The 27,599-nt window shown below is 39.3% G+C and overlaps 2 protein-coding genes and 1 long non-coding RNA gene across 4 annotated transcripts in view; 2 read left to right on the forward strand and 1 right to left on the reverse strand.

The window, feature by feature from the left end:
- Positions 1 to 918, forward strand: part of ttc12 (tetratricopeptide repeat domain 12) — a 15,410-nt gene extending 14,492 nt beyond the window's left edge. Inside the window, exons 21-22 of one of the 2 annotated variants that reach the window (XM_085916004.1) lie at positions 135 to 208; positions 299 to 917. In XM_085916004.1, the coding sequence (XP_085772130.1) occupies positions 135 to 204 (70 nt within the window). In that variant the 3' untranslated portion in view covers positions 205 to 208; positions 299 to 917. Of the gene's footprint in view, positions 1 to 134 lie in introns of both variants that reach the window. The other variant, XM_085916003.1, reaches the window with a different exon arrangement.
- The window catches only part of LOC147054319 (uncharacterized), a 14,614-nt gene extending 1,666 nt beyond the window's left edge, over positions 1 to 12,948 (reverse strand). The window contains exons 1-2 of the long non-coding RNA XR_015066647.1: positions 12,817 to 12,948; positions 6,872 to 6,985 (exon numbers count right to left, since the gene is read on the reverse strand). This is a non-coding gene — a long non-coding RNA (uncharacterized LOC147054319). The remainder of the gene's footprint in view (positions 1 to 6,871; positions 6,986 to 12,816) is intronic.
- A 1,021-nt stretch (positions 12,949 to 13,969) lies between these two features.
- Positions 13,970 to 20,634, forward strand: ankk1 (ankyrin repeat and kinase domain containing 1). Its single transcript, XM_085917283.1, has 9 exons — positions 13,970 to 14,358; positions 14,447 to 14,729; positions 14,940 to 15,091; positions 15,298 to 15,347; positions 15,743 to 15,898; positions 17,224 to 17,336; positions 18,075 to 18,108; positions 18,439 to 18,679; positions 19,306 to 20,634. The coding sequence occupies exons 1-9, from the start codon at positions 14,174 to 14,176 to the stop codon at positions 20,339 to 20,341; spliced, it is 2,250 nt and encodes a 749-aa protein (XP_085773409.1). The 5' UTR covers positions 13,970 to 14,173; the 3' UTR covers positions 20,342 to 20,634.
- The last annotated feature ends 6,965 nt before the right edge of the window (positions 20,635 to 27,599 follow it).

The following is a 27,599-nucleotide window of genomic DNA, read 5'->3' on the forward strand; positions in this document are numbered from 1 at the left end:
AACATAATAAGTAATTTCCTTGCTGGGACACCTTCACAGCGACTTTTTATTTTATTTTTTCCCCTTCAAGATCAAAGTTGACTTTTATTCATAAAAGCACATCCTATGTCACCATTTGAATTTCTATTTTTCAGACACGTGAACAAACTTCGAGAGCTGCACGGCTTTGAGATCCTGCACTCCTGTATGAAACTCATTAAATAAAGATGTGAGAATAATCATTTCATAATTTTTTTATTTTACAACTTGGAACACTGTTCTTGACTGACCTTGTTTTTCACACCAACATGGAATGCAGACTCATTAGCAGCAAGATGCCGCAACGATGGAACCGGTTCAGTCAGCTTTGCCATATTAACATGATTAATACATTCCAAAAAAAATGACCGTAATGTTATTAATTATGCCGGATATGAAACATGAATCCAATTAGATGTTTGTCCCAAATATTTCAGCATCCTAGCTACATGACTGAGTGATGTGCTCGCCAAGCTCCACTAATCCACAGCCGCTATAGTTTTAAGGCGCTATAAATATATTTATAAAAAAAAAAAAATGGTGTGTATCTTTAATATTCTGAGAATGTTTTGTATCTTTTTGACAGTTATGCCCAGTCGACATTATAAATAGTTCATTCCTTTGCTACTTCTGTGTGGCTGTGTTTGAATGATGTAGATGGTGGCAAAGGATTTTAAAAATCTTAAGTGTGAAGTGAGGACAAGTAAAAAAGACCAAAAAAAAATTTACATTTTATTTTGGGTCAGGTGAAGGAGGAACTATTTAAATATTGAACAAACCCACAGACGGAAGGTCAGAATGGGAAAGAATAATGTTTGCACACTCCATTTGTGTTTGGAAAACTGTTCTGGAGACAAACATGAATCTTTTTACCCTCCTCTTAACAACACCATTGTGACAAGTTGATGAATACGTTGAATGAGAAGATTATTTGGCAAAAATTAAAGCAGGAGACAACATTTATCCCAACTATTTATTTCCATAAAACTTCAACTCGCAATTTCCGTATATCTCAATAAAACGACCTTCTGCTTTTAAATCAGTAACGAGTGCCACCTCAGAATTTAAAGTTTAATTTATTCACGCACTCTAAACTGGTCCACACTTTCCATGCTAATAAAACTCTCAAAACCATTATCTTTATATAACTGCAGACTGAGGTTATGAAGCAGCGGTTGGTAATGATGACAAACAATCTTTGATAAAAAGGAGGCTTATAAAACTGCCGCAATGAGAACCAATTAAACCGCATGTAATCCATCTTCCATCATGACAGAGCCAAAGATTTAAAGTAAGGAAACATCTTGACCAAGTTCACTTTGATCCAGCTGATAGATGAGAAGAGGTCAGTTCCTTTTGCGTTTGGAACAATCCCCAACCTCATTATTGGGTTTACGTCACTCGTTCCTTCAAGAACGAGAAGATATATTGTGGGAGGAAGGGAGATAAGTCACTAAAAGATTACTGCGTAGGAGACTTTGGTGAATGCGTGTTTCAAGTGAGATAGCCACTTGAAACAAAAAAAATAGGATTCTGTGTCGAGAATAGGAAAGGGAATTCTTGCTCACTTTTGATAACTAACTCGCCATGAAATTTGAAGTTACAAATAGCAACATAAGTAATAAATAAAGACACAAAAAGCAAACCAGGTGACACCAAGTGACCTGCACTACTACCGTATTATCTGGATTATAAATCGCTCCTGAGTATAAATCGCACCCCTGGCCAAACTATGAAAAAAAGAATGCGATTTATAATCTGGAAAATACGGTCATTCTATCAGTTTTACCAAAGCAATGTTATTCTTTCCTAACACCGTTTACTTTAATCATAAAGCCATCACACCAAAGAGCAATCTGCGTAAAACACTACAAAACTAATAAAAGGCTCATTCATACCAGTACTCTGATAATTTAATCCCAAACAAATTAAAACAGACAAAGGAGAAAAGTTCCCCACAGGACTGGCTCTTTGTGTCAGCGCAATTATGCCTAGACTTACAAAACAAATCAAACAAATTCCAATTACAATCCCTTAAACTATCTGGCAAGTTAGCAAATGGCGCTTGAAGCTAGCAATTTCCCCACATTAGTGCGACTTTGTATTGAATGCCATCAGTCATAATTTGGCACTCACTGCTTCTTCCCTAGCGGCGATCAATTGCGAGTACCGAGTGCTCAAAAGTAAAAGTAAATACTTCTCACCATGTAATTGCATTCATGGTGGAATCACACAGGGAAATCTTTACAGGCCAACCTTGACTAAGAGCAAGTGCTCACATCGTTTATTTAAATCTGATGCCGAAGAACCACTGACCGCGAGCAATGTTCAAGTTGTTCATTTCATTTTGAAGAATCTTTTCACAGATTTACAATACTGTGACTCAGAAGGTCAGACTGGCCTAGAGGTTTGTCAGTCCATGTCTTCGGGGAAGTGATGCTTATTTGTTACCAACACTTTAATCTGCTGCTTGCTCTTATTGATGGTCAGAAACTGAAATCAGTACAAGCTGGATTTTTTTTCCTTCGGGAATCAAAGGATACCCAAGTGGTCTGACAGGGGGTGGGGGGGTCCAAGCATATTTCAGGGGGAGCAGTGCCCCTGGGCCTCCCCCTTTTAGCTCCACCACTGGTATATGCTCTGAAGGCATCTCTCTGTATATCAAAATATGTCATTTGTGAGTGGCCATGCTGGGGTTCTTGTTAGACATAACTGACAAGTCAAACTGTGTAAATTAAATACAAATATTTAGGACAAACTTTGACTATGAATATGTAATGTGCGAGTGTCCATGCTGTGTTCTTGTTACTGATACAACAAATCAAAGCGGGAGCGACAGCGTGCAAGTTCAAGTGACCTCGGCTGTAGAGCGCTCAATTCAAGATTCAATGAAAAAAATCAGCTTGAATTATACAAACAAATGTTGATGAAACATCATACAATGAATTTGATTTAAAAAAATAACATGAATGAAACTAGCCAGATGGACTAATATCTGGATTTAGAACTGCAGCAAAACGTACAAACTTGGGGTTCCCCGTGTCACAAAGTAAACTCCTGTAGAGAAAACAACAAAAAGAAATTCAGAGACCTTTGGCGCTCACAAGTCAGGAAGCAGAGGTCACTTTAACCTGAACTTGAAGATGAACAACTACACGGGCAATTGAAAAGTCTACCGAGCACCCAGCGCTGACCGTAAAAAAATGGAAAACCCAAACAAAAACACAATTATCTCGAAGCGTAGCTAAAGCTGAGATATTTGAAGCACAAAAAATGCCACCGGGTCAGCTTTCGTTGTAGATAAAGGAGAAATAACAGTTCATGAGTCCCGGGTGCAATCTGGAACACGTGTCGACGGAGCCAGACTTTAAAAACTCAAGGGAATTACTACATTGTCATTATCAGCAGCTGGGATCGAAGCTTCCATTGCTTTAATAATAGCTTTTACAGCCGCAAATAATCACAAACATGAAAGGCCGTAGCTCTTCTGAAGTCTATTTAAGCAACGACAACGCAACCGCCCGTGTCTTACTCGGTTTGTTGTTTCACAATTAGAAGCGACCGCGAAGGAGATTGCATATTTGAACCCGTTTAACCTACAAACATATTTCAAGTGGAATACAAATTAATATGGTAATTTTAATTATTAAAATATTCTGTTAGAAGCTGACAGAAAATCAGAACCGTTTTTTGTATTTTTTGTATTGTACACATACGACGTGTATGAATAATTAATAGTAGTCGTCTTCTGTTGGCCGGTTGTCTTAGTCAATTTGTTTATCCAGAAGACATGTTTGAAAGAAGATATTTTTAATCATTAATAATAATAATTAAAAGGAGAGGTGGAAAAAATAAATAAATCAGCAATAGTCTTAGTCAATTTGTTTATCCAGAAAACATGTTTGAAAGAAGATATTTTTAATCATTAATAATAATAATAATAAAAAGGAGAGGTGGAAAAAATAAATAAATCAGCAATAGAAAAAATGATATAATTGTAATACTATAAACTAAACTATAGCTCTAACAGATCAAATCAAATTTCGAAAGATCCCTCAAAATCAATTAAAAAAATCATTGAAATAAAAATATAAATAAATTTTTTTATTTTATGGCGTGCCCTATTTGATAACTGCACACACCATAAGCGGTGATACTAAAAGGGATGTTGACCTTTATCTAACATGATTTCTTCTCTCTTAACCTTTCAACTCAATTCAATTTACAATATTGATCGCAAGCCAGTCTGCATCTTCCGTGCCTTCGTGTCGTTTTGGCACTTGACATTACCTTCGGGATATGGTCAGCGTTTTCCCTCACTTCTTTATTGTAAGACTTTATAGCAGTTGCGTTGGTGTCTCATGTTAACCGGCGGGGATCGTGCCGCCGCCTGCTGCCCCGTCAAGTGGTGCCAGCCTCACCATCCGTCTCCCTCAAATGAATAATTACCATGTAGTGTGTGTGCACTGTGATCTCAGGGCCCGCCTGAGGGAAGCTGTGACACAGGAGGACAGTAGTGGATGTACTCAAAGTGAGCCGATGAAAGTGATTTAAATTTAGTAACACAGGGAGCGATGCCGTGGAGAAAAAAAGAAGGAATCCAGCAAAGATGATGTTGATGACAGTCCAGGGAGTGACTGTCGGGATATCGTACAAATGGCAGCTTATGTGGTCAGATGATGAGAGATGGGAGTATTACTAAGACGGGAGTATTACTAGCCAGTCAGGTAATTTGCTATTCAAAAAAAGTCAAAAGAAGGAGGACGTTATTAAAAGAAAAAAATGTCTGTTTCAATTTAAAAAAAAGATAAAAGCTATTCGCAGAGTGGATATAGTATGAATCACGGACACTTCATCGACCGCCCGAGTGTTTTGAGGTGTGACGTACTTGGCTCAGAAAAACTCAGGGGGGGAGGCAGCTTTTATACATCTGCCATGTCATTATGCACTCTGAAGGTCAGATATGGTCTTCAAAGTTGTAGTAAAACACTAAGCGTGGCGAAAAAAAAGTGCCAATGGTCCGATACAATTTACTATCTCCTGATAGTGCAGAAATATCACACAGCAATTGGTTTCCAATCATTTTTGCATCTGGCTTTGTGAAACTCAGTCATGATGAATAGCACTATTAAACCTTTTCTAAACAGCACAGAATTGTATGGAATCATATACAATGGTGTAGAATGGGGTTGTCTCTTTATAAACTGAATAGCATGCTTTAGTTGACCTGGTAATTTTCCTCTTTTTTTGTGAATCTCTTTCACAGCAATCATTGAATGATTAAATCTATTTGTCTTTGTACGCTCTATCAGCTAACACGGTTTAATGCAGGGGTGTCAAACTCATTTTTTGTCACAGGCCACGTTTTAGTCAGTTTTCCTCGGAGGGCCATTATGGCTGTCAATGTCTTATATACAGACAGGCTAAACAACAAACTGATGAATAATTAGTTTTGAAATCAGAGACTACTAAAAACTGTTCAACTGATTTAAAAAAGTGAATGGTAATAAAAATTGCTTGCAATATCTATTTTTAAAAAGTGAAAACAATTTGTAATTTTAGTAAAAATTCTATGCAAAATTTGTCTTTGCTGGCCACATATGGCGGGTCGTATCTGGCCCCCGGGCTTTGGGTTTGAGACCTATGGTTTAATGCTACATTGTATTAGCAGGCTACTTGCTAACGTAGATTCGACGTCACTCCAAAGGTATTTGTGATAGAAAAAGAAATTCCAGCGATGTAGCACAGGAACCACACAATACGGCCAAGTTGATTCAAATAAAATGATATGAATGTATTATACGCTGGAAAGGTGACCTTAGTGGTGTAGTTATTTTTTCAACATGGTGCGTACTGACACATGAAACAATGCTGACATTCAACTTTCTACACCTGCTTTTTATTTACTTTCCAATAACAAACAAATCCATCCTCACCCACATGCCACTCTAAGAAATATTATCAACAGCAAAACTCTATATTACATCTCACAGCACAGACAGATGTGTGATTGAAAGGATGCCGTCACTTTTAAGGCCAAATCGTTCTTTTGGAAGTTCTCGTTTCTGCACTTGAATACCCCAAAAGTAAACATTGACACATTAATCACGCAGCTCCACCTGTATTATTGCATTTGCCATGTGGCTGCATTGCGCCTGCTATCTTTGAGACAAAAACAGTAGCCTCATCCTTCTTCCAAAAAGTTAATTACCCGTTTGCTATGCTGACATTTTTCATACTCACGCACTACATTTTGCTGTTGTCTTTTCTTACCACTGTCTTAGGCAGCAAAGTTATCTTCTTTGAGAGTTCAGAGGCTATTGCCGCCAATTTCAGGGAGTCACACACTTTGGTCACATGTTATTGAAGTAATTATTAACGGTGCCTTAAAACCAAAATGATCGATCTGAGATAACAAGCATGGGAAAATGTTGCAGGCAAGGACATTGTGAGCTTATCCGAGCCGTGTGACAATAAGAGTCACACTGTTTAATAACCTTCGGTGGGCAAATATGGGAGATATTAATGAGCTTACCATTAAATGTTCAAAGGCATTTGCGTCTAAAGAAGACAATGGCCAAAAGTCTTAGGGACTTAATCAGTCCATTAAGAGATGGTCTAAGTTGGTTTTCAATCTTCACTCTTCATTTTATATCTTTGATAGCTCTGTAATACTGAATTTGGCAAAGGTCTCTAAATGATAATCAATGTTATGATAAATGATAAACGTTTCCTCAGATGTCTTCCCAAATTAACTTCAGTTCTGTTATTCTTATGAATTTGTAAACCTAATCACAGTTGGATGTATAACATTTAACAAATGGGGACTCATCTTAAGTCGTCGCTGACCAACCTTGAATTCAACGAGACTTGGACAACCTTCATTTGAAGCCCGCTCGTTTCCGGCATATCAAGGAGGGACATTCTTGCCTCCAGTGACCGAGGAAGGTCCAAGGTAGATCGTGTCCTTTACCAAAATAGCAGCAGACAATTACGTTAGTCAACAGACATTGATGCAGTCAATCATATTAGTGCCATACAGAGCGTGGACATACAGAGTGGGCTGGATGTTGAAAAGCCATCCAATTCACACATTAGTTACCCTCAGAAATGGCGCAGGTGCTGCCGTCAAATTTAGTACATAATCAAAAGAGGCTCAATTAACAATCTTTCACATTCAACACCTTAGCTGAAATAAGTCAAGTTAATCCCCTCACAGAGCAAACAAATCAAAGCTTGGAGATTGGTTGCTCATTCATATAGGTTTTAATATAATGGAGTCATTTGCGTCTTGTTAAACCACAACAGTTCAGTGAGGGCGTCTGGGATTGAGATTCTTTCATCACCAAAAGAAAATCAACACGCTGTACAATAACGATTGTTAGATGTATGACTGCTGTGACTGTCTTATTTGTTGTTAACAAAATAGCTATTTATAAAAAAATAAAATAAAATAGACTGGGCCTCATTCTTATACTCAAGAAAGTCAAAGACTTCAAGTACAGAATATGAAGCACTTACTTTTGGTGAAGTGATTTCCTTGAACAATACTGTGGTCCTATTAGCATAGATAAACACTCCGTGTTACCCTTGGACTCAAAACTGCTGGGTCATGGGCATAAACAGAAACTAAGGGGGAAACTCAATGAGAGGAATTCAAATGTGTTGATACAAGGTTAAACCCAATGGAAGTAAAAAAAATAAATAAAACATCTACTTCAGTATTTGTGAATTAATATACTGTATCTATCTATTAGTCTTGACTCAGACGGGTAAAGAGAAGAAGGAGAATTGAAGGCCAGCCCAGAGCTAAACCTTTGTTCACCAATGCTTTGTAAAATGCTGCGTATAACCAGTTTAACAATTTTCAAGTCCTTTGCAATTAAAAGTTGAATTATAAAAATAATCCATTTATTGAATAAAACTAATGTGAACATGTTGTTCACCTCTGTCGTCAAATGTTCTCAGTAAGACATGAATTTCTTGAAATAGGTTTTCCAAAAATTGAAATGTGGATAGACAGATTATGTCATAGTTCAAAATTACTTTTAAGAACAGTTTCAAGGAAAATATCTTTTGTACGTTCCAACATTGTGCAATTTTACCAGTCTCTTCAGTTCTTGCTTAGGACCTTTCATCTCTATAAAATCAACAAGCCGTCAATTGAAGCTAGAAAAGCAAAAAAAAGTACATTGATAAGCAAAACTGGATTGACAAAGAATAAGCAAAGTTAGTTTTGAGCGCTTCAGGGTCCCAATTATCACCTTGAGACAATTATTGGCGAGTCAAAGGCATACCTCTGTGTTATTAATTATGATTTTGGGCGAGAACAATTCTCAAAGTAAATTGTGCAAGCAGCCGATAGCGATAGAAACAAAGGCGTCAGGGACAGATGCCATCTTTGCAATTATGAAAACAAGAGACGGATCAGATGATAACTTGGGCGTCCCTCGGGGTCGCTGTCTATGTCGCATGCCTTTTTCATCCCTTTGCATCTAGAACACTATCAAACGTTAAGAAAAAAACTCATAATTAACCTTTTTAATCTTCTTAACTGAAAGCCCAGATGACTTGGTCACACATGACATTGACTCGCATGTGTGGCGTTCATACAAAGTGGCCTCAGAAATCTTCAAATGGAACAGATGAGCCACTTGTTACTCACTCTGCTTTTCCCATGCTGCCAGAAATACTTTTTTTGCCTGATTCCCACATCGCATCTGTTGCGGTTGTCTCGCATGCCTGCAGTTTGGTTATGAAACAAAAATTCTCCTGTTTGATTCTGTATGTTATATTCTGTGTATTCGCCCCAATGCAAACCATCGGCTAAATCAATTATTCAGTTTGCTCTTGGTGATCCAGTCAAGAGGCTCCCTATCTGTCTGCCCCACTATTGTACACAAATAGTATGGGGGGGTCTAGTTCCCAGAGGCTCTCTAGATTTTATTGTTTACCTTTCATGAGTTTTTCTACATACAGCGGTGCTTTAAGATACAATAAATAAATAAATAATAAAATAAATAAAAAATGAATTATATTTTCCCATTGAAATTATAGAATGCTAGTCTATTCTTGCAGACTCTCAATTTAAAATTAAATAAATTTTGGGCCACATTATTTGCTCAATCTCAGCTCTTCAGTATTGCAGAAATATTCCGTCCAAAGGATAAAGAATATACGTAGACCTGTGAGTACTTTCGGCCACCACTTATTCACCAGAGAATTCGCATGTTTTTTTTTTTTTTCTTACTTATTGTCAATAAGTAGGCTGAGTTGTGTTTCAAGTCCTCACTTTGAATTGTGGTCTACTGCACTCTCGATTGGTTGCCATTGAGTCCCAGCAGGATGAATAAATGGGTGCGTTGAAGTAGGATTGATCCCGTTTCAACTATTTCAATCACTACAGGGCCTAGTTGGTTGTAACGTTTCAAATTTTGTTTTGGAGATGCCGTTGCCCTCGAGCTATTCACCAAAGTCTCTGTCTGCCATATGAATGCTATCCATTTGCTTCCAGCATGGTAATGGGGAAAATTAATTTCCTGTGGGGATTAATTATATAATTGTAATCATCAAAACTGATCTTGCCTCGTTTAAAGTCATAAAAGTCCTCCCTTGGAGTAACAAAGACCCGCCAAAATACGCACGGATAGAGATGAGGCATCGTGATAACAATCTAGCATTTTTGCTGAAGGCTAATTATCAATTACCATGCAGACTAGTGTGAGAATAAGTCAACTAATGATGGTGAAAGTCTGTGTGTGACATTTCAGACTGTAGGATACATTTCCAACATCCTCCAGAACCACACTTGCTGAAATACGGGGTGCGCCGGGGGACTCGCTAATATCGATATCCTTTCTATGCATCGTTTATTGCATTATATTGTTCCTTCATATGTTAATTTGTCTTGAGAAATACACAAAAAGTTGCTTCTGTACACTTATATCATTAAATCATGCTTAAAGCTCATTAGTGATGAAGTGACCCACATCCAAGTATTCACTATGCTAAGAGTGCGACAATGAGTGTCTCTTTAGTGCCCACCACCACACTTCAATTATGTTTGGGTCTGTTCCACGTTCTCAAAGCCAGCAATAAACAGATGAAGGATTTTAAAAAGGTCAGTTAATAGAGGATATTAAGGGGTCAGAGCTCGCCTCGGTGTGGTGGAGCCTGCTAATGTGTTCGGCCGCTTGACGACATGCAACTTTCTTCGATGAAGATAGACTTCTCGCCCGTAGGTAGCGTATCAACAATCCGATCACGAGCTCGAGGTTTTCATTGGAACATCAATCCACGAGTCTGTCCGTATAATCGTGCGAGTTGGTAGAGCGTGAAACCACGGCCGCCGGTGAATGTTAAATTCATCGATCCCAACACCTGCATACAGAGGTGGATCTGGACGTTTCGATGCAAACCGTTGAAAACGGAGTGACTGCTTGGGCGAGTGAAACTTTGGTACGGGTGAATCTCTAAGGTCAAACACAATTTGATCTGTGACGCAGGTTGTCTGCCATTTTGGTTTCCAAAAAGGAATTTTATGAAATAACAGCATACTTTGTCTCCAGGAAAACATTGAATACAATAATCGAAGCCTAAACAACAGCGATGATCATTTTTGGTAGCTATCCAAGACATCTTGTACAAATATTTTAAGAGCCTTTCAACCTGTTTTGCTGAATACACATAACATTTATTACACCGGCTTAACCACTTTTGCAGTTAGGTCATCAGTTAGTCTTCTCATGTCTTCTCTGGACATCTCTGAATATAAATCATCCCACATGCAAATTGCTCACCGAGCACAGGGCAGCAATGCGAATCCAATTGAAGAGAGAGACAATGATTCCCATTAGACAAGAATGATTCATTATGTCAACCTCACTTTCAAACAAGACTCACACAGTCAGAAAGGATAACAGTGTCAATGACTGCAGAAATCAAACCCGTCACCCCCATGAGACAATCTGTCTGCCGAAAATCACAATAAATTACTTTTACAACAAAGTGGAATGAACTGCTGGGGTTGCTCACGATTGCGAATGTCATAAGCAGCGTGCTTTGCTTTGTGCTCACAGTCGGAGCCACATGAAATCTAAATGTACTCTGGATGATAAAACCCACAAGAGATGGCCCAAATATTTATGTGTCTCAAAACCTCCAATTGGAACTTGCCGTATACAGGCACAGTATTTTTTTCTCTGTGTCACCATGCTACTATAATTGTGCATGCTTGAACTTGTCTCAGATGACAAAACACTTCATGTCCCCTGGAAATTCTGCACAAAAGAGAACGGTGGTGAAATGCTAGTGATAATCCCTGTTAAACCCAACAGAAAGTGGAAATAAAAAGACAGGTGGCAAAGAACAACTCAGTTGATGCATTTTAAGAAGACAGACTAATCCAATCTGATAAAGCACAAAGTTTAAATATCCGTTTATCCCTCCAAAGATAGACAGACAGACATTCTGGCAAACACCACTGAAAAAGAAAAAACAAAAATATATGTAGAAAAGCAGCATTGAGAGGAAGCCAAGGAAAACTAAGATCTAATTGAAACAGGAAGAAAAAGAGAAAATATTTCAATACAGCAAAAACATGTAATCATTCAAAGTTGGGCAACTTTTCAAATGATCAAAGTTGACAATTCTTGGTTTGATAATATACCGTAAGCTTTGTTTATATCACTGCCAATTATGCGTTGTCATGGCTTTTATTCAACCCTTATCTTTATTTTTCTTTGATTATTTGTTTGACCGACAATAGCTTGTGCAATCAGAATTTTCCCATGATTTTTAATTTATAGCTGGTGTTCCAGGGAAAACATTGTGCAAATTTTGTAAAAACTGTCACATGATCCCCCTCAATGTTACTGCCTGCTCATATATAGATCCAACCCTGGGAGAAAGAAAACAAGGTCATATGAGACGTTGGGTATTGCGAGGTTCTGTAACCCTGTATCGAGCCAACCGAACATAATTGTGGTCGTGTGATTTGGCAGTTGTGCTGGAAGCATTTTGGTGCCATCAAAAGTCTTATCTCTCGTACATGCCACCAAATGCCTGGAGCTGCCCCCAACAGTGCCTTACTGGAAAAGCAACTCGAGTCTTCCAGAAAACAATACATAAGATGTTGTAATGTAAAATAACTGTAAATGACCAATGTCTCGTGTCAGTCATATTCAAAACAAGGGAAACCAGTTTGAGAAGTCACAAGTGTTAAGTAAGAGAACAACCTGGCACATGTTTGCGGGACTCCCAGTCGACACTTGAAAATGAGAGTGTTTGCTTTCATAGACAAAGAAAAGTTTTGTACTCCTTTGAATATGAATAGATGCCAGGAAACTATTCATTTTCACTTTTGCCTCCATTGAAAGAGAGGAGTTAGCATTCAGATGTGTGCCCACAAATTTCACAGCATACAATTTATCTCAGAGAGACATTGGCACCCTGAGCAAGAGTTTTGTTCTTAAATTCCAATGGAATACTTAAGGGGGTATGCCAAGAGAAGTATCTTGAATTGATTTAATTGTTGTTTAATTTTCTTTCCCCGAAACTGTAAGTCATTCAGTTTTGGCCATTCTGTACACATAGTACTGTCAGGTATCTGGGGACTGGTGGACCCATGTGCAGGGATGCAATGAAGCAGGCAATGGCTTCAATCAAAATGGTTTGAATTCAATGAAGGGGGAAAAAAAACATGGCCGAACTGGTCATGGCAAAATAAAAAGGAACGAAATCAAAATCAGAGACATCACTGTGCAAAACATCCTGCTCTCGCTACTTAAATGTTGTTACCTGAATGTTGTCAGTCATTTAAATGTTGTACAGAGGCTGAGATCAACTGGAGTCAAATTTTCTGTTTGGCATGCACAAACTTGGTAAATAAAGCTGATTCTGAGCACATATGGCAAGGGACTGACGACAATGACTCAACAAAGAGCTCACAGAAAGGAGGGAACTAAATACCAACAAACTGACACGACAATGAGCAATACCTGGACAAGACAAAGAAGAGGGAGCTGATTGGAAGACACAAGGGGCGGGGCTAACAAGAACAGGTGGGAGCAATGATCTAATAAGAAATACAAAGACAGAAACCAAGGAAAACATGATACTGCCAAAAGAGATGAGAAAAACAAAACAAAGTCCAAACCACAACCAAACAAACAAAGAACATGACACATATACACCCTTAAAATTTAGACCAACTTAAGTTTTTAACTCTTATTGTTTTTTTAATTCTGCATTTTTAAGGTGTATTATTTTTTTTAAATCAACAGATGAAATGTAAGACTAAGTTTTGTGAATAGTGGCCTTATTTGAGAGAGGGAAAACTGGGAAGATTGGCATCAAGTTACATTACGGATTTCCCAATGGACCACAAACATAATAAATAATTTCCTCTAAATGTCCCTTGTTCTGTTCCCGTGTTGTCAAGGTAACAACACTGTTAACCTAATAGTATACGCTACTCACTTGTTAGCCTTCGGAGTTCAAATTGTTCAGAAATGAGTGGGGGGAAAAATCTATAATACACTGTTGGGAGCCATGTATGGTATTAGGTACTTGGACCTTCAGTGGGAACTTAATCCACTGCCTAATACCACCACTTTCACACCACAATTATAGAAACCATCAATGCTATACAAATATGCAATATAACAGCAGTTCAGAATGATGATTTATCTAATACCATGTCCAGAAGATCCTGTAACATTTATCTTCACTAGGGTGAAAAATATTGTTTGTGAGTTTGACAGAACTGTAAAAATAAGAATAAATAAAAGCAAACACATCAAGAGTATTGTTGTGCCAAAGTGTCCCAGTGTCCCACTTTTGAATACCATTGTGTAAATATGTGCTGATACGTGAGAGAACTCAATCGTAAATCTGAAGTGTTAGTCCAAAACCGGTTTTGTAACATTCACTGCAAACCCGCAAACCGGTTTTCAAGACACAGTTTCTCCCGTATATCAACAGTTGACTCAATCCGCATTTCAGACACACGCTTGATTTTGGATCCATGGGGTGCATTTTGCATACATCCTCGGGCGACGCCGACCGACGGGACAATGAGGAATAACCCCGTTAACGGTTGGGATTAGAAAGCGAGGGCCTTCACGGAGTTTGCGTAAAGTGGAGGACAACACTCATGGAATGTCTGGACGTGGCTCCTGGACCCTTCAGGAGCTTTAAAAAGAACGACTTTGAGACAGACTGGACTAAAGTGGCAGAAGGCAAATTTGGACAAGTATACCAAGTCAAGATCAAGCTGTGGCGGGAGGTTTGCGCCCTCAAAGTCTTTGACACAACCGTGGGTACAGACAACCATACCAGGTGGGTAGCTACAAGACACTGGATTTTTAATATTTATATATTTATATTCTTTCCAGTTGTATTGTACCACTATGCCTTCTTTTCCCAGAAAACTAATGGAGGATGCGTCCAACATAGCAAAAGTTAAATTCAAGTACCTGGTGTCGGTCTACGGATTCTGCATCGACGTGCCTGCCATTGTAATGGAGTACATGAGTCATGGATCCTTGAACACCCTCCTGAATAGTCACAATCTGATGTGGCCCAAGAAGTTCCAAATCATTCACGAGGCTTCCATGGGCATGAACTTCCTCCACAGTCTGCAACCCCCACTACTCCATCTCAACCTGAAACCATCCAATATACTAATAGATGACCATCTCCATGTCAAGGTCAGTGTCTCGATACGATTTAGCGATTGGAGTCGATATGGTACGTCTCATTGGGTACAATGTTTCTCGTTGTCATTTTACAGAATGAATGAATTGGTCCAGAATACTGTAGGCATCTTCTTCAAAGATAACTCATTCCAAAAAAAGTGCACACATCTTTTGAATCAAAACCGATTTTCTGATTCAGATCATTTTGATGTTTTTTTTTAGATTTCAGACTTTGGTCTAATCCATTGTGAAGAAGGAACAGACAAGAAGTTGTTTATGGAGCATTTGATTGCAAGAGGAAGTCTAAGCTACATTCCTCCTGAGATTTTCACTCAGTCCTGTGAACCTCCTGGACACTCCTTCGATGTGTACAGGTGACTTTTAAATCACACGGGAAATTCTCCAACATTGTACAGCACACCCGATTCACCAAGTACCATTTTTGCAGACTACAAGTAATTTCATGTTTCAATGCAATGTAGTCTAATTGACCTCATGTGGGATTCAGCTTGTACTACATGCAAATCAGATGAAAATGGTAATTTAAAATTACATTTTCTCTCACTTCTTTCATTGACAGCTTTGGAATAGTAATCTGGGAGATTCTGACACAACAGAAACCGTACACAGGTAAGAATTAATTCAGCTCATACGCTGTGTAAAAAAATAAACACGATAGGAAGTCAATAACAAGAATAACAAGTAGACCTTGCTTTAGCGTTATTGGCTTCATAGAATTTGAAAACAACAAAAAACCATTCGATCAGTGCCTATGCTTTCACGACTGGCCGGTGTATTCCGTTGCATATGCATTATTCGTATAGAAAAAAGGCAGCATTTCTCATAAACACCGTGTAAATTGGATTCTTCGTCAACAAAGGCAACCTATACTGTAAATCCCATTTGGAAATGGTCCTGCCTTCAACCATCACACAATTGTATTCTTAAGAGCTTTAAGTTAGTGTGGACATGCATGACCAATTACTTTTCCACCGTCTTGGCTGACATCTATTTTGTGGCTGCAGGGTGCAGCATGACCACCGTGCTCTTAAATGTGTCACATGGCAGGAGACCCTGCGTGGAGATCATGCCCGAGCAGAGGCCACGTGAGTGTGATCAGATGATCAGCATCATGAAGCAGTGCTGGGATCAGGAACAAAAAAAGAGGCCACCGTTCTCAGGTACATAACTTTTTTTTTCCCCAGCAGTTTTGCGCCAGCCTTGAGTGGGTACTTTTTAAGTAAGAGAACGCTTTGCATTGGAAAAATTATGTTTGCTAAAATGTATCCAATCCCATTCACAACTCGTGAAAAGGCCAGACAGTCAATTCACACCAATAGAAAAGGTACAGACTAGTCCGTCCACATACGACATTTATATATACAGCAGCTTATTCATTAACTGTGTATGAAACAAAGCTGCTCATATTATTATAATCGTGGCTATCCCGACATTTGATGACTATTGAGCACTTGTTGTGCTGCGAGAATTTTTCTTTGAGCGGGAGGATACATTAGAGAAACGTTTCCAGCTAATTCAGCCGACACATCTGTAGAAACTGCCCACTCAGCAAAAACTGGAAAAAAAAAAAAAAAACACGTTAAAAAACGTTCGTGGTAACCGTCCAGAAAATTTTGGATTTTGGTTGAAAAGTAAAAGACATTTTCATATCGTTAAAAAAAAAAATGTCTTGGTCAAAAAGTCAAAGGTGAAAAGACGTCATTGTTGTTGGAAAGACGTCTTCAAAAACAGCAAAACACAGCGAAACACAATCCAATTATTAACGTTCTTTTGTGGAATAAAATTGGACCAAACGGGTCGGGCTAAACACAACCCATTTAAATCTCAACATCTATTTCCGCACTAAATGAAGTCCAAGACGAACGGACCAGATTTAGTCCACAATCCTAACATCTGGTGCTGAAGGGATGTTTCAAATTTTCATAATTGTAAAGCCTCATTTCATATCCTTATGGGATGTTTTATTGATTTTTTAAATTAAATGTTTCAGTGTCCATGCATGGCATTCAAAAAGGATTTTACAGGTTTGTGCAAGCTACCCGTAAAATGTATTTGTACTACCAGCAGTCAGTTTCCAAGCTGTGACAAAAGACTGAGAAGTGCTAATAACATGCAATTGGCTCCATCAACGCTGATTTGTCATGTGTTTAATTGCTTTCAGGCAAAGGTTGTTTTTTGTCACTGTGTGTTACGCGCGAGTGACAAAGGGGGGCTTTTAAAAGGAGATCAGACGATACATCTAGCACAACTTTGTTCAAACAAGCTCTTACACCTCACAAAAATCATGTTTATTCATGAACGGTAGCTAATAACATAGACTCTCGATGAGAGCATTAACCTGCAAGTCATGCGTGAAGGTACACTCTATAATGTTGCTACAGCGATGATGAGATTCCAACGGGATTTTAGCATCACTAGCAAATGCATAATCTGTTTTAATTAGGTAAATTCATGCCGATACCTGACTGCTGTTGTTTTCTTGCAGAAACTGTGAGGAAAACAGAGGCCCTAAGTGAAGTCTTGAAGATCCCCGGACCAATCGATTTCCACCGCAGCAGTGAAAATGGACACAGTTTGGAATTTCCCAGCACCTATGAAGTTAATTCAGTTTGATAAGTATAAACGCAAAAGAGGTCACACTGTCTAGTACAGTGTTTCCAACCTTGATTCAGCAAAGGCGTCTATTTTACGTTAGGAAAGGGTTATCTCACAAAACTGAAACGTCACAAAGTAGCCATATTGGAATACTGATAATATTTTCCGTATTTTCCGGACTGTAAGGCGCACCTAAAAACATAAAAAGTTCTCAAAAGCGGACAGTGCGCCTTATAGTCCGGTGCCCCTTATATATGGACCAAATTCCTAAATTTAAACTGGCCCGAAGCATTGTGTCATGAAATCAATCTTAATTGGCCCGCTGAAGACTATGAATCATGAATCAAAAAGACTATGGATCATTATTTTGTGATTATAAAGTAATTTGAATCTGATTTCATTTGAATTGAAAATCTGACATGATGCATTAATGGTGCGCCTTATAGTCCGATGCGCCTTATATAAGGACACAGTTTTAAAATGGGCCATTCATTGAAGGTGCGCCTTATAGTCCGGTGCGTCTTATAGTCCGGAAAATACGGTAATTATTTCTTTGACACAAAAGCCTAGAAAAAAATCTAAAATGACCTCTAGGCTTCGAGTAGCCGAGTGTTTTGTTTTTGGGCCCTTTAAAGCTAATTTATTCCTAATGTAGGACCATACTGATATAATGGTTTGTTTTTCGAGTAGCTTCTAAGCAAAACCTTTTCTCTAATGTTTTCTTTGTCATTTTCCTCTTAGATTTCTTCGCCTCACTTTCCTGACCTTCGTGCAGGTAAGCACAGAAAAGCACATCATGGATCCTTAGCCAGGAGTGCTGCTGTTAAAAACACAACACATTATTAATATCCCTGCACCAGAGAGAGAGAATAAAAGCTGTCATTCCAAGTATTGCAAAAATAATTCATAAACAATCTTATTGAGTCTCTTGTTGGTTGATCTTAACCATGAAATGAAATTGTATGTACCCAACATTCCACTGCTACTACATTCTTAAAATTTGTCGCTCTTCCAAAGTTTACATAGTTGACAACATACCGGGACACCTTGACTTGAAGGGCATCATACTCGTGTAACCACAACGCCCTTTGCTCTCATTTGACAGAAGAACAATGCGGCAAGGACAACGTGCTCTCGTTCCTCTTTAAGAAGGATTTCGGTAGTTTCCGAACGTCTGTGAAGCGAGAGCATGTGAGCACGCAGTTTAACGGCAAAAAGAGTCTCCTGCACTACACGGTGGCCAGCGGGGATGTGAAGAGCGTGGAGCACGTCTTGAGTCTGGGCGCTGAAGTTGATTGTGTCATGCCCAAAGGCTACACACCATTGATCGTAGCCGTCCTCAACAGGTCTGTACTGCATTGGTATATAACATTGGTTAAAGAATAACATTGTTTGGAAAAGGTCAGGCATATAGCAAGGGGATGGGATGTGCAGTCAGTTTTGGCAGTAAATGACAAAATCTGGAAAAAACAAGGTCGCTTGTAACCTTTTGACGGAGACGTGCATTCTCACAGGTCCAGCTGTCTTCCCCGCGATGCGGAAAGACTAACTTGAATTGACGCCAAGGATAAAAAACAATTAAAGTGAATCTGTAATCGTATCTCAGTATGTCTGATATTTGGGATTGGCGTGATAGTGGTTTACAGAGAAAGACTTGTGGTGGCTGGGTTTATTTTTATTTTGAGTTGTTACGTAATTGAGGTTGCTTTGACGGATTGCCCGGCACTGTTTGGTAACAGGCGGTGTGAAGTGCACAGTCAGGTAGGACAAGGTAAGTCTTTGCACGCACATTTATGAGTTGGGCGACAAAAAAAAAAGTTAATTTATGGGTGGGTTGGGAACTTTTATTGGATCCTCAGTAAATTAATATTAAGACAAAAATACTGTCAATGGTATTACTTCAGTTTACTTTTGTTTTGCATTGTGAAAGTTAATTAACTCAAATTTTTGTCTTAAATATTCATTCCTGCAGGCTTCATGATATCATCTCTCTGCTGCTGGAGCACGGTGCCGATCCCAATCAGGGAGATGATGACCAGTGGACGAGTGTCCATTTCGCAGCACAGAACGGCGACGACAAGGCCATCCGTCTGCTGTTGGAACACGGGGCGACCCCGGATCCTCGTGAAAAGTCCGGCTGGATGCCCCTGCACTTGGCCTGCCAGAACGGCCACGAAACGGTCGTCCGCCTGCTGCTGACGCGACTTTCCGTCAAGGCGATCGGGGAGCGGGAGGACGTGCAGAACAGGACGCCGCTTCACCTGGCTGCCACTTACGGTCACATCAATATAATCAAACTGCTCCTCTCCCAGGGAGCCGATCTCAACGCTACTGACAGTTCCCTGTCCACTCCTCTTCACTTGTCTGCCGAGGCGGGCCATAACAGAATTGTACGGCAGTTGGTGAAGGACGGGGCTGTGGTTGATAGCACGGACAAAAGAGGACACACTCCGCTTCACCTAGCAGCTCTCAATGGCCACAAAGGCATATGCAGGCAGCTTCTGACCAACGGGGCCAGCCCGGACACCAGAACCCACCAGGGCTGGACCGCCATGCACCTAGCTGTCATAAAGCGGCACGAAACCACCATGACAGACCTGAAAAATCTCGGTGCTAGCGTTAACGCTCCTGGTGAGAACGATTGGACTCCTCTGCACCTGGCCTGCCACCAGAGGGAGGCCGAAATGGTAGCTAAACTCCTAGCCGCCCACGCCGACCCGAATGTGACTGAGAAGAGTGAGCAGTGGACGCCGTTGCACATCGCCTGCGCCAGTCTCAGCTTCCCCAGCGTCCTGCACTTGATTTCTCATCGTGCAGATGTGAACGCTACGAGCGCAGCGCAAGCTACGCCGTTACACATTGCCGCTCAGCACGGCCACACGCCCATTGTGAAGGCTTTACTGCTCAATGGCGCCAACAGAACTCAACGAGACTCGTCGGGAGAGACACCTCTTGATGTTGCAAAGAGGCACGGAAAATATGAAATAGTCCATTTCCTGGAAAATTGACATCCATTTTTCATTTGATCTTTTCATTGATTTGTTGATAAAAGTTTTGATACAGCCCCTGTATTAGTACTCAGATTGTTATATATTGTATATGTATATATTCTTTATCCTCTGGGAAGCGCTAAGATTTTGTCAAATACAAATGGCCTCCACTCAAAACCTCATTTTGTCATTTTATTTATTTTTTTTAAACTAATGTTTTCACTTCAACAATATATCTTATATTGTAAATGAAGACCCCAATAGTTAATTAAACATTATAAGCCTCAAAATAATTAAAACAATAAATTCAATGCAGTCTCTTCATTATTTGTGCTACTTTGAATCTTTTTACTGAACTTTTCTAATTAAAAGTGCACCGATGGATTGTGACAAGGTAAAAAATAGTGTTGCGAGATAACGCTGATGATTAAGTCCGTCCCTGCAGACGGAGCAAAGCACATCTCGGCATAAGCGCTACTCCGTTACCACAGTGACACCTTATTAAATTAAAATGAAATGCATGAAGTCTGGAGCTGTGTTGACTCACATGTTCCATTTTTTTTTTTTAACATTTAAGCAGCCAAGAGACTCAGACACAATGACGAAGGATTGTGAGTGAGGTGGTGTCAAATGAATACTTGAAGAGAAGACTTTATGTCTTTCCAAATGCGTTTCCAAATGAACGACTGTTGTGGTGTGTTGAAATGCAACAATTCATTATGCAATTTTTTGGTGTATATTGTAAAAGTACTCTGGGCACAAAAATGCTAATCTCAGTTAAGCACTAGTTTACACTGAGCTTAGAGCATATTTATTTATTTATTTATTTGATTTATGTTCTGTTAAAAATGCATATTGGCTTTCGTTTAATGCTTACATCTTGGTAAAATAAAATAAATCAATATTTCAGCTATTTTCCGTTCCATTCCCTGACAATTTACCATACTTGTTTTTTTTCTGCTTGCTCTCCAGGGGTTGGTTAGCGCGAAGTAACTACATAATGTTTACTCCCTCTGGGTCTTTATATACAAAAAACAAACAAAAAAAAGATCCAGTGACATTTAAAATGGAAGCAACAGCTTAAATCTCCTCTCTTTAGGAATGTTGTTTTTGTTTGACTCTCGGCTTAGTGCCTTTCAGTCACGGGTTGCCACAGCGAGTTATTCGCATGATATGTTTGGCACCGTCTTTTATTCCAGATGCCCCTTTCTGATGCCAACCCACCCATGTCAGTGGCTGGGAAATGGCAAACAGCTTAAAGGGTCTTGGCGAGGAGCCCAACTGTTTAGGTAATGGAGGATACAGAAAAGGCTAATGTAAATAAAAAAATGATGTGTCTTAGGGGTGTAATGAAAACCGATTAGAATTAAAAATTGGTTTTGCTTTAACTGAAATGAATCGAAATTTTTCGTAGAAAAAAACAAACGTTTTCACTACTGGTCTTGAAAACTCCAAGGCACATGGAAATAAGCAATACAATCAGAACTAATCGGAACCAGCGCATTGCCACACCTGCCCTTAATTAGCTGGAGATTGGTAATTGGTGACCAGGTAATTGTAACCCATGCCCAGAAGTAGCGGTTTAGCGCTTTCGCCCAATGAACAATGTGTTCTACTTTATTGCCTTGACTGTCTTTTTCTCCTCGGAGTGATCCTGACACTCAATAAATAAATCCGCCTGTTCCTTTCTAATCCTTTTGGACAGCTATCAGGGAGCACTTACAAACAGTGTTTGTGAGTTAGATGAACGATATGCTGATTTATGGTGTCATCCAAGAGAAAAATCCGGTAACCTTGCACCGGCCTTCATTTATCCACTCGACTTTGTGCTGTTCTCAAATTTTATTCCGTGATTTATGGAAACGAGCTTCCCGTTGGTGACAGTTTGAATATGATCCAGCCGTTAGTATTTTAGAAGATACCTTAAAAAAAACACTTTATGATTGTTGTGCACGGTAAAGCATGCGAGGTTACACACGTTTACGGAATCCACGTCGGAGGCTTTGACGGAATTGTTTAACAAAATTGTTCTCCTTCCAACTGTCAAAGACACTTTCTGTCGACATCATTGTCATTCCAGGCGCTAGGCAGGTAAACTCCTTTTTCAAAACAACCTTTAATCTGTTCGATCAATGGCGCCGCTGCAACCTTTGAACACATAGGGTGACACATCGGATTCCCTCTATTAGCCGTTAATTGAGTTAAGCTAATTTTATTTTGCAGCAAGGCAGCAGACAGGAAGAAGATTCCTCTTCCAGATTGCTGCACTCTTGCGAGGCAAACGTTATGTCATAGCTTCAAATTATTTGGTGGCGCAATGTCTCTGTATGATGCAATAACTTCATGATCTGTGTCTAATGAGCAAGTTCACAAAGCTGCCGCCAACAATTTTGTCACTTAATTGCTTTGATCATGAAGAAGAATTTAAACGTCTAGCGCAACAAATATCAGAGCTGGGTTCCTTGTTATGGCTCATTAACTCTGGTCCACCTCCGATTTGTTGCATTTTGAAACCTTGATTAGAATTTTATTGCTGCTCGTAAAATAGGTTAGCCTATAAACTAGCATAATTTCAATAAACATCAAGTTCACAAATAAAGGGACCAAATCCATGGATTATCATAGGGATTTTGGGTTAGTTCTAATGTTTCACTGAATTCTAAACTAATGTTTTGGAGATTATGTCATGAGGTCACCTATTAGACGTTCTCCGCAGAAGCCCACTTACTGCAACTACAGCACGGTGGGTGTCCGGTGGCCTTGAACAATCTCTGTCTCTGTTCACCATTGTAACCGGTCCATCTATCCACACATTTCTGCTCATCCAAATCTCCTGGGGTGGTTATTGTCATCTCTGGATGACTTCTTTCTTTTGACAGTGGGAAAAACACACAAGCTGTCTTTATGTGTCAAAGGCTCAAGCTGACTGGTGGTCCTCTTGACAGATCCTCACAGGCTACCATGAAATGAGGTGTTTTAGCGATTAATTTCACACTGGACTCAAAAGATAAAACGGGTTGAAAAAAAAAAAAAAGTCCTGTCTTAGCCGACGGCGCTATTCTGAAGGGACTTGTAGTCTTCGGTATATTCTTATTATCTCTTCACGCTGATTTTTCTTGGTCTTGTCATGTTCTAATGATTAATGGTGAATGCCGCAGCTATCTCACAGGCACAGAACGCATCCACCAACAATATTTCAATGCAATGCACTCCACTATAGATTGACAACATTTCACCATAGGGATGCTTCAATGCTGTATTGGATGTAGATTTGCTTGGAAGGATCCCAGTGTGAGTTCATATTTGATCTCGAGCGTGAAAGATCATACAACTGTGATTGAAAAATTCGTCACGAGAAAAAGGCCTGCACGGTTTGATAAAACGACATGATGACATGGTATCATTTTACAAAAACGACCAATTAAGTCTGCGGTATTCACATCATGTTCTCACAATACAAAATTATTAACACTTGATCGAGTGTGTAGTATCCTGGCTGCGATAAAAATGTCACAAAAGAATATTAATATTCCGCTGGAAGAAAATATTAATTTCACAACTCCACTTCATGTTTCAATCCAACCCCGGGGAATGATTGCATTTTGTGTTTCTCGTGCTTGAATACATTAGAATAAGTGGCATTCAGGGAGTGTGTGTTTACCATGCATGAGAGCTCTAATGAATAGCCGTTGTCACTTTTTCAGTGTTTTTGTTGATAATTTATCGGAAACAAGGGATTACAGATGTGCGGAGGGAGTGCCGAAGAGATCGCCGTCTCAAAACATCCAAACCCCCCCCTTCTTGCCATAGATTGCCGGCACAAGTCGACCCACAGTGAATTAAAGCCCACTCAGATATGCATCTTTTTTCATTTCCTCTCCGCTTCCCTTCTTCCTTCTACCCATCCAACCTCCACATTTGTTTTTCCTTTATAAACCGCTATCCCCCACTGGAAAACAAACACTTGTGCAAAACCAGTGCTGTCACAACAACAAATAAATAAACAAACACAGTGTTGTTTTGCGCACAAGTGGCCATGCATGCCTAAGTACTGCACAGCATGGGGAAGTAGTTTCAGAATAAAATCCTTGCAGGAATATAGCAACAACAAAAAAATGACGATCATGACCAAACTCAGATGCAGACACATTTTTGGGTAGAGAAGGAAAGCGGATACTCAATTCCCTTGTCCTTATGAATTTCATGTGTTTAGCTGACATAGAGTGAAAACGAAATCTGTGTTATGTCGTCACGTAATAAAAAAGTAAACTATGAATGACAGATTTCTAAGTTTTGATAGTTGATCCTCATCGAAAAGCTTTGCTGGATTGGACCAAATTCTATCACTTAAACTTGATGCAATTAGAGTAGTAATAATCTTCTTGGCACAAGGCCGCAGTCTAAACCCTAAAACGCATCTACGGCAAATCTCATTGAAATGCACCACTAAATTTCCCTTGATATTCCCTATTTCCGCGAGGTAGGGAAAAGGAATCAGGAAGCCATTAAGATCTGTCTTTCAGATTAAATTGCCAGCACTGAGAGAAAATGTATATTCCAAGTGGGCGTGTCTTAATTGAAGACGGTGACTGGAGCCAGTCTTGCATGTAATGGGAGTTTTGTAGGGCAACACTGCCTTAATCCCTTGACAAATAATAGCTCAAAATATATATTTACCCAAATAGCTGGATTGCAAAAAATGCTCAAATTGAATCACCCAAGAATTCAGATTTGTCTTTTCCTTCTTGTATAGACGACACTTTTGACAATTAAATTAAGGAAATGTTGTATTTTAATCAAAATATTTGTTTTATTGGCCACACTTATGTTTAATATAAAATTGGCCAAAAATATGTAATAAAATACAAATAATACAAATAATATAAATTTGGCCAAAACCTGATTTGTGTTTATTTATTTATTTATTTATTTATTTATTTATTTTATTTACTAGCAGCAAGCCAGTAGTCACGTAACCGACAGTAGCAGCTTTTCTTGTTTTTGTGTTTTGATACTTTTAGATATAATTGTTTTCGACTTGTAATATTTTAGATTCCAATTTCCTTCTTTGGCTTTTTTTTGGGGCATTTTTTCTTTAAACAAAAATTCTTATACATCACTCCCTGCTTGCCTGCACTTGGCTCCTCCAACTTTTTGCAGGATTCTCTAGTTCAACAAAATCCATTCTGAAATGAGATTCCCCAAAAAAATAAATGTCAACTCTAGCCATGAATAGCCATGACAGCTGTTCAAAAAGTTCTTAGACTGACCCTAATGCATGTATTTGGTAGTTTGGGCTTTTCAGTAGTGGATAACCGCAATAAAAGCGTCCGTCAATTTGCTGATGGAGGTGCTCAGGTCTTGAAATGGGACGGTTGACTAACGCCTTCAAATCCATTTGCTCAAAATTGGTTTGCCGGCGTGTTGACAGAGCTAAGCGCTTATCTCATATGAAGTAGGAATGCAGCTATTGCTAAGACCATAAATCTCTTGAATTGCCGCCTCTTTTTCATATAGAAGCCCCTCTAGGATAACATACAATGTTTTTTTATTTCTTTACAGCTAACAAGAATAGCGATGTCCTCCTTGGACCATCTTCTCGAAGTAAGGCTATTTCCGTGAGATATGGTCAAGTATTCCAAAGGGCCTCAACAACCCATTGATTTCTTTGAATTACCGAGCTTTGACTGTTTTTTTTAACGGTGGTTCATAAGCCTCTGATGCTGTTTTCCTTTCTGGCAGTACAAGAGTTCGAGGCCAATCTCGGAATAGAGCAAATCACTCTTCACACAACATAAAGTCGTTTGGTACTTTTCTCAATTCAGACTGTTCATTCACTATAGAACTAATTTACTTTTCTGTACTTGTACTTTCAGTGCACTTGCTCAACCCTGATGTGATTTAATGTTAGCACTGCGTAAAAAACAACAACCGTCCATCATCATCATTAGCATGGTTTTGGTTTTTAGTTGGATTTGTAAAAAAAAAACAAAAACATCCATTCAATCTCAAATCTTGGAGGTTTCAAGATAAAGCTTTGAGAAAGATGTGCCAAGCTTATATGTGCACTATTTGTGGATCCCACCGGTCCTCTGGGATGGAAGGGATGCTACTAAGCAGCTGGCAGATCAATTCCCTCATGCTAAGGATGGAAAGAAGGGATAAATTATTACAACTGGATGACATTCTCCATTTTGTGTCGACTATTGATGAATGCTCGCTCACTTACTCAAGAGGTTTTAAAGGATAGAGAGTTATAGTACACTTTACACACTATTGCTGAAATTAGCCTCATATAAAACATCAGATAGTGACAACACTGACTGTATTAAATTTTTTACGTGCATATGCTTGATTTACAAGAAAGACATTGGGATTCTTTACTACCACGTTTTAACTGCCACTGGCAATATTGGAAGAAGAAAAATCCAATCACAATCCATCCATCTAATCTCATTGATGTGTGATATTCAGCGTGATTTCCTATTTCCTCAACCTGCTGCTTTGCATGTTCTCCCTGTGGCTTCTTCCTACGCTCCAAAAATAGGTCAGTATTAATTCTTGAGCCATTCAAAAAACTCATTCATACTTATTTAAATAAACCTTGCAATTAATTGCTGAATTCATTAGCATCTACAGGGTGCATAGAAGTGCACTGCAATTTATATAATTAAGGAAATCATAGAATTATGATTCAGAGCTTTATACACCCAAATATATAATCTTATGTGGAGTGAGAGCCTACCGCAATAACGACACTCGGATGCCGGGGCACGGAAAGTACGATGGAGATGTATGAGGAGAGGCTTCGTTGTCTTGGCAGTGGGGGTCACTTAAGGTGAGGGGCTGCTGACTCAGAAAGTAGGCCGGGTAAAAACAAGCAACGTAAAATTTGGGAGTCGAGAATGGAGGTCAGGAGAGAAGCGAGTCGCATCGTGGACAGACATGCGGCGATTCTGTTTAGACAGGTACTCTGTAATCAAATCGCTACTGGGGCCAAACTAAGATGACAAAGCTGACCCACACGCTGGCTGAATTGGTGATGCGGTGATGCCGGCATGAAAAACGTGTTTAATATTCTTCTCAGTTGATGAGATGATGGAGAGCAGGTGTGCAGGTTGATCAGCAATCAATCAGATGGGTGGGTGGCACACACTCAGACACAAATAGGATTCAAGTCGTAGTCTTGGAAAATGTAGTTGAGATTGAAACGTGCAACACGGACGATCGGTGTTATTGCAATTGCTAATTTTTGTTTGACGGATTATATCGCTCT

This window comes from Syngnathus leptorhynchus, chromosome 7, assembly GCF_054491065.1.
Source record: "Syngnathus leptorhynchus isolate UIUO chromosome 7, UIUO_Slep, whole genome shotgun sequence".
NCBI lineage: Eukaryota > Metazoa > Chordata > Actinopteri > Syngnathiformes > Syngnathidae > Syngnathus > Syngnathus leptorhynchus.

What these genes read in the sequence shown, in the direction of transcription:
- ankk1 (XM_085917283.1), top strand. Translation starts at nt 14,174, where the DNA reads ATGGAATGTCTGGACGTGGCTCCTGGACCCTTCAGGAGCTTTAAAAAG. An exon ending in GGTACAGACAACCATACCAG is followed by an intron (nt 14,359 to 14,446) that starts GTGGGTAGCTAC and finishes TTCTTTTCCCAG; the next exon opens with AAAACTAATGGAGGATGCGT. An exon ending in ATCGTAGCCGTCCTCAACAG is followed by an intron (nt 18,680 to 19,305) that starts GTCTGTACTGCA and finishes TCATTCCTGCAG; the next exon opens with GCTTCATGATATCATCTCTC.